The sequence below is a fragment of the Varanus komodoensis genome, unplaced genomic scaffold, assembly GCF_004798865.1.
Source record: "Varanus komodoensis strain SLA01 unplaced genomic scaffold, ASM479886v1 scaffold55, whole genome shotgun sequence".
NCBI lineage: Eukaryota > Metazoa > Chordata > Lepidosauria > Squamata > Varanidae > Varanus > Varanus komodoensis.
In genome coordinates this window covers 4,470,838-4,477,736 of record NW_025336157.1, presented here as the reverse complement: position 1 = coordinate 4,477,736, position 6,899 = coordinate 4,470,838, and the positions used below count along the sequence as shown (strand labels likewise).

Sequence of the window (6,899 nt, the reverse complement as noted above, 5' to 3'; positions counted from 1 at the left end):
TGCAATTCCCATCAGCCATGCATTATGGTGAGGACGAAGAGCATTGTGTCCCAGCTTTGGGCGATGACCCTACAGAGCCGTGATGGACTCTTGGTGCCCTGGGGGAACTCTCAGTCCTGACACTGCCTGGTCGGGTTGCAGCATTATTGGCCTGTGTGTCTTGCCGAGGTGTTTACTGTGCTAGTTGTGCTTTGAAGGTCCGAACAGTCCTCGTTCAGGTTCGCACACTGAAACGTTCCCTTCTCTTTCTCCCTCAGCAATCTGAGTTGGCTGAGTTACGGATTCCTGAAGGGAGATCACACCCTCATTGTCGTCAACGCGATTGGCGTGACCCTTCAGACCCTTTATATCCTTGTCTACTTCTACTTCAGCTCTGAGAAGGTGCGTGTAGGGGCCGTGGCCAAAGCCAGGCACAAGCTGTCTAATCAAACCTTCTTTTCCTACAGTGGCCAGTGAAAGCTTGGCTTTTCATTTTCCAAAGATCAAGTTTCTAGCCCTCATGGCTCGGGGAGGGGGTAGGCTTAAAAGAAGGTAGGCAGTGTTTTTTACTGGGTATCCCCAGGAATAGTTGGCGCTCAGAGGTTGTTTCTGAACTCGGGGGCTTTTCTTTGGTATCTTGGCCAATAGCTGATCTGTTTTTAAACCCATCAACTTCTTGCGTCTCTATCTGATCACTGCCCATCAATTTCATTTCTTGAAATTGACTCGTTTCCTGACGTACCAATTTCTTTACATTTCGGTATCTTCGTTGATTTCCAATCGATTTCATTGGATGGCTCTGAGTTCTGTCATTTCAGTCACCTGCCAATCCATTTCATTTCAGTTTCACTTCCCCATTTCAACAGCCGGACTTTATTTCATGAAATTGACCAATTTCAGCTGCTTGGTCAATGTCACCAGTATTCTAGTAGCATGGAGGAGTAAGCGAAAAACTTTCTCTCCACCTCTGCCCCATGGCTCATTTTATAAATCTCTTCCCCACTTGCCACCTGTGTCATCTTTTCCCCACTTTCCCCCACAAGTAACAAGACCGAATGAGTATATCCTCTTTCATGTGGAAATTGCTAACGTCCATTATAATTTTAGATGGCTTTTTTCTGCATCTTTTATAGCACTATAATCACCTGCAGTTGGATTCAACCCAAACTGTACATGTCCTAAATGTGGCCTTTCTGTAGATTTCTATGAAGGTATATAATTCTGTTTTTAACCCTTTTCAATACTTTTTCTAGTAAATCCGCCTATGGAATTTTCACTTGTCTCACAACCAAGCAAACCCTGATTACTGGCAATAATGCATCCATAAAATTTCTCCTAAGTGATAGGTATTTGGGAACAGAGCAGTTCTTTCCCTACATCCTTCTCTTAACGTTCTGTGCCTGCATGCAGAATTTAGCTTCCAGGCCTATACCACGCATGCAAATCTTGGCCCCATTCCTGGCGGCAAGAGCAGAATTTAGCTTCCAGGCCTATACCACGCATGCAAATCTTGGCCCCATTCCCGAAGGCAAGAGCCCCGTACCTGAGCTGCTAGGTTTCTACATGGCAGGGAGTGACCTACTTGCTTCCCTGAATGCCACATCCCCAAGCAAGCTTGTGCCACGTGATTTTTAATGGGCGTTTGAATTGGCATCTCGCTGGCACACTCAGGACTCCATTTCAGAAGCTGTTGACTCAAAAGGGTTGGTATCTTGAATCAACAACAGGCCGTGTCTCAGATGGACGATAAATATTGTACCGTGTTCCAGCTCCACCCCTGAGCACGCTATCTCTGGGTCATTTGCAGGGCACGGTGGGAGCATGTGGGGAGGAGATCTGGTACACACACACACACACACGGAAAACAGTCAACAACAACCGCATGTTCTGTTGTTTGTATGTTTAAAATAACGAAGAAGTACTTGCATACTTACAATAAATTTAAAAAATTCTCTCTCTCTCTCTCTGTGTTTGTGTGTGTGTGTGTGTCACCACACACACACACACACACACACACAAATCCAATTCTCAACACACTGGGATGAGAGAGAGAAAACATGAGGGACCCCAGGGACTGGGCTCAGGCAGCAGAGTGAATCGGGTTGCAGTCTTTTGAGGTCAGCAAGCACACTTGGAAAGTTGAGAGAATTGTGGGTCCTCACACAAAACGGCTGTCCTGTTGTGGCTGCCGCCGTGGGTAGGGTTGGTTGCGATGCACCCATTTCCCAAAAAGGCGAATGGAGAGACGGAAGGAGTCCCGGAACCTGCTCAAGAGGCAGGGTGGAGACCAAACTCCAAAGTCCAGCTATGGACTTTTGAATCCGCATGTAGATAGTACTCAAGGTTTGCATCTTTGCAGGCTTTCTGGTTAGTTTTTTTCTTTAATTAGAAAAGGCTGGAAGAGTGAAAGAAAAATCAGGAAGGGCGGGGAACCTGGTGGGTTAAAAGTAAGGTGTCAACAGCTACAAAGGTGCTGATGTTTGAGACACCAATGCTGGTTGGTTATTTAATCTGATTTCAATGCCACTCCATTAGCCATAGGTTCTCTGGGTGGCTCACACCATAATAAAATTATAAAAACAATTTAAACAAGACAATGTTTAATGTTAGCCCAGACTTTCTACTGGGATTGTGTGTTCCTCTTTTGCATCTCCTCTGGAGAAGAACGAAAGCTTCTAGATGGTCCACAGTGAAGTGTGTTATCCGAACCTTAAATAGTAGCTGTCTTTCATCATGGTTAATGAAAACAAGCCGACTTTGTCAACGATTCTTTCACATTGGCTGCTTTCCACTAACCATAGTCAGTGGGTCTGACTGGTACTTGGATGGGGAGGCCGCTGGGGGACCCCCTGCCCTTTTTGGAATTTCATGATGGAATTCAACCAAGAGATCTTTGCATTCAGTCATGCAAAGGAACTGGGGTATTTCGCTGAACCTTGGAGGGGTTTTGAATAAACCGCTTGATTTGATAGTTTTAAAAATGGCTGACTTTACCATTGCTTGTTCATTTTTTCTCCTGTCCATTTCTTGGGAGGATCCTAAGCGTCAATAGGGTGAAAGACTCAATATTTAGAAGAACATAACTGGTGCGTCTGCGACTTGGCCGCTTTCCATTTCAGGACTGTAACTAAATGCAGCCTCCAGGGCTTGAACAATCGGTCACTTTTTTCTTCTACCATCTTCACTGCTATTTTGTTCTTTTGGCATTTGGGGGAAAGGAGATGGGGCCATATTTGCCCCCCCCAAGAGAGCTGGATTTGGGGTCCTGGTCTCTACCCCTGGATTGACCTTGGAGTTGGGCTAAGGAGGTTCTTAACACAAATATGGATTTTAATTTCCCCCTCTAAAACCCTGGAGCAGCATCTCTTTGGACGTTTCCAAATGAACGCCGTGCCTTCTTTCCCCTTGTCTAGCGGGCTGTTTTGCTGAAGACTGTTTGCTTGCTGGCTGTGCTGCTGGCTGGTTACAGCTACTTCAACTTGCTCGTCCCGGATGTCGCCACGCGCCTTGCCCACCTGGGGTTGTTCTGCAGCATCTTTACGATCACCATGTACCTCTCGCCGTTGGCTGACCTGGTACGTTGCAACCTGCCTCGTTCGTCTTCGGGCTGGCTCGGTTTTCAAGCACGCGATCTCAACTGGGCAATTGAAATCGAAGCTGATTTTTCCACTCACAGGTTGAAGTCAGGTTCTAGAGTGTGATATTATATAGATGTTGAAAGGGGATTTCGAAGTGTGTTTCCATTTGGACCCTGTGAAACATCCTGACCTTTCTGATCTTGAAAACATTGACCCCAGCAGTGGTTAGATCAGCTTGTCTCCTATATTCTGTTTCCTTAGAGATGTGTTTTAGACGGCTTCTCACAGCTGTTTATTCATTTATTTTTTGAATTTATGTACCGCACCCAATACTCCCACACGGGACTCCCTGGGCGACATTAAAAAGACATTTTTGTCTTTTTAATCTGTTCAAAAATGGTTCTTTTATCAACCACCTTGGATATTTCTTTTAAGAGAAAAGCAATGTATCTATCCCCCCACCCCATTTGACAGTTTGTTAAAAATTCGGAGACAGGCAGCTTGTGTCCTTCTAGTTGTTCGCCCAGCAACATGCAGAGAGTCAGACTTGGTCCAACCAGGAAGAAAATTTACTGACTCTCCAACCTTTCCAGATGTGCCGGCTGGTGATCCTGGGAGTCATAATCCACCACATCCAGAGAGCAACAGGATGAGCATGGCTGAAATAAATTACTACTGCATTATATTTCTATACTGCTTGTCCTTGAAGCTCTCTGGGTGGGTCTCTTTTAAGTCACCCATCCCAATTTCAACCAGGCCCGACCCTGCTTAGCATCCAAGATTAGGCGGGATCAGGCACTTCAGGCTACACAGAAACTAAATCATGAATAACTCATGGATTAAGCATGAGTCGTAAAACATTTCAGCTGCCCTGGGACATTCATCTGGAAGCATCAGAAGGATAAATCAATTAAAAATGAGCAAAATCTGTGAATTTACAGCTAAATCAGGAATTGCAGTGTGTAGGAGAGGTTTGCTCCTATCTTATGTTTCATTTCCTGGCTCTTCCTATTGCACAACTTTCTCCAGTCTAGTCCAAGTCCCTTCCACTCCCTAAGAAATACCACAGGTGCTTGCAATCCGAAACGTTGGCTCACTGGCACTCGTGTGCTTGCACGCGTGTGACTTTTCCTGTTTGGAGAATAGCTGAAGGCCCCAAAACGTCCGGAAGTGATAGCTGTTAAGTAGCAGATTTTTTATTTAAGATGAAAAGGGAAATGGCTCTGTTGACTTATGAGGCACCCATACTCTGAAACACGGAATCAGTTCCGATAGTGGGTGACTTCCGTAGTGCAACTTGTTGGGCTGGCGTTTCGCGAGTGCAAGGTACGCTGGGGGACGTGGGCTTGTACACTCTCCTTGTACGCCCTTTTGCATCCATAAGGACAAGTCTTAGAAAGGAAAGGCCTGCACTGAGTCAGGCCAAAAGCCAGCCTTCTGTTCTTGAGGTGGCCTGCCAGATGGCCTCGCGGGAAGTGAGAAGCAGGACGTGAGTGCGAGAGTTCGTGTGCTGTTACTTCTGCCTTGGACACTGCTCCAGTCTGTTTTGATCAGTAGCCAGCAATGGGTTTTCTTCCACTTTCAATTAACTGCTCTTGCACATGTTCGCTGCACCCTAAACTAGGATTGCTGTTAATTGTGGTCTCTTGTAAGCCCTTGGGCAGGTACCTGTCCTCTGACACTGTGAAGCAAACTGCACATTTAAAATAGATCCATTAAAAAGTTTGAGCCAGTGCAGTATCATAGTTGAGTGTGTTGAACCGGGAAAGGGGAGACTTGGGTCCTGACTCTGGCCTGAAGCTCCCTGGGTGAGGTTAGGCCAGCCGTGGATTCTTAGCCTAGCATACTTTGCAAGACTGTTGTGAGGATAGCAACCCTGCAGGAAAAAAGAGGCAGGATAGAAGAAGAAGGGATGAAGTTCTTTGTGAATGCACACAGCAGTGTTCAGTCCGTCTTGTTCCTGCGTGGGCTTGGGAACACTTCGTGTTGCTCCTCCCCAGCCGTGACCGGACAGTTCTCTGTCCCTTCACAGGCCAAGATCATCAAGAGCCGGTCGACACGATGCCTCTCCTTCCCACTGACGGTGACGACCTTCCTGGCGTCCACCTGCTGGACACTTTACGGCCTGCTGCTGGAGGACCTGTACATCGCAGTGAGTTTTGTCGCAGTCAGCTGCTCAGTTCAAGTTGCGACAACCCAGATTCAGGCTGGATATCAGGAAAAGCTTCCTCACTGTCAGAGCAATACGGCAGTGGGACCAGCTGCCTGGAGAGGAGGGGGGCGCTCCCACACTGGAGACATTCAAGGAGAAACTGGGCAGCCCTCTGAGTGGGGTGGTGTAACGTGGTGTCCTGCAACAGCAGGGGGTGGACCTGATGGCCTTCAGGGCCCCTTCCAACTTGACTGTTCTATGATTCTATGTCTCACCTGCCTGGCACAAGAGCTGGTGCACATGTCGCTGCACATGGGTGATATTTCATGCGCAAGTGTGCCCACTTCCCATCCCAGCCTCTGATAAATCATGCACTGTGGGTTTTAATTAATTAAACAGAGAGGCCCATAAAGCACCCTGGGCAAAGCGGGAGGAAATTATGCAATCGGCCGGGGATTGATTTATGGACTTCTCTCTCCCGTCTTTCCACCCACCGGCCATCTCCTCTTTGCCCTTCACCCATGTTGGACTGATTCTGCCAACTGTCTCCCTTCCCAGGTCCCCAACATGCCAGGCATTGCCACAAGCCTTGTTCGGTTCTGGCTTTTCTGGCGCTTTCCTCCCAGCCGCGAGAGCAGCTACAAGCCACTGCAGGCCTGAGGACGGCCTTTGGTTGCTGGCGTTGGCAGCCCGAGAAAGGGACGGACCCCGGGGCTCGGAGGTGTGCGGACAGCATCTCTCTCCCTGCGAACGGCACACCTGCGCCTGTGCACAGTGACGTCGTGTGTCCACACACAGTCCTGACACCGCAAATGCCTCTTCGGTCGGCTGGTTCCCGCCTCTTGGCTGTTCCAGAACCTCAGAGGATGCTCCGAAGAAGACAAAGATGCCCGGCGTGTAGGTTTCCTCTCAGACACCCAAGATGAAATGCGGCAAGAGGAATGTGGACTAGACAGAGCACCTCCCGCCCTTCTTTTCGATCGGCCTCCTCCCTCGGTGTACCCCAACTATTCCCTTCATCTCCCCCTCGGTGGGGTGAATGCCAGAACATTCCCGGAAGGCTGCTCTGAAAAAGAAAACATTCGGACCCAACAGCACCATTTCTGAGCAGATTCCCACATCGGTACAATGGTTGTCAAGTGCCTTGTAATAAACAGATTGGTTTCTATGGAAGGGAAGACATTTTGATT

The 6,899-nt window shown here is 47.9% G+C and overlaps 1 protein-coding gene across 1 annotated transcript; it reads left to right on the top strand.

Moving 5' to 3' along the window:
* Window positions 1-231: 231 nt before the first annotated feature.
* SLC50A1 (solute carrier family 50 member 1) lies at window positions 232-6,882 on the top strand (the record flags this gene model as incomplete). The annotated part of the gene is made up of 4 exons (XM_044448831.1): window positions 232-381; window positions 3,393-3,554; window positions 5,590-5,709; window positions 6,268-6,882. Coding segments are annotated over 4 exons (534 nt in total), but the record flags the coding sequence as incomplete, so codon positions are not given.
* Between the last annotated feature and the right edge of the window lie 17 nt (window positions 6,883-6,899).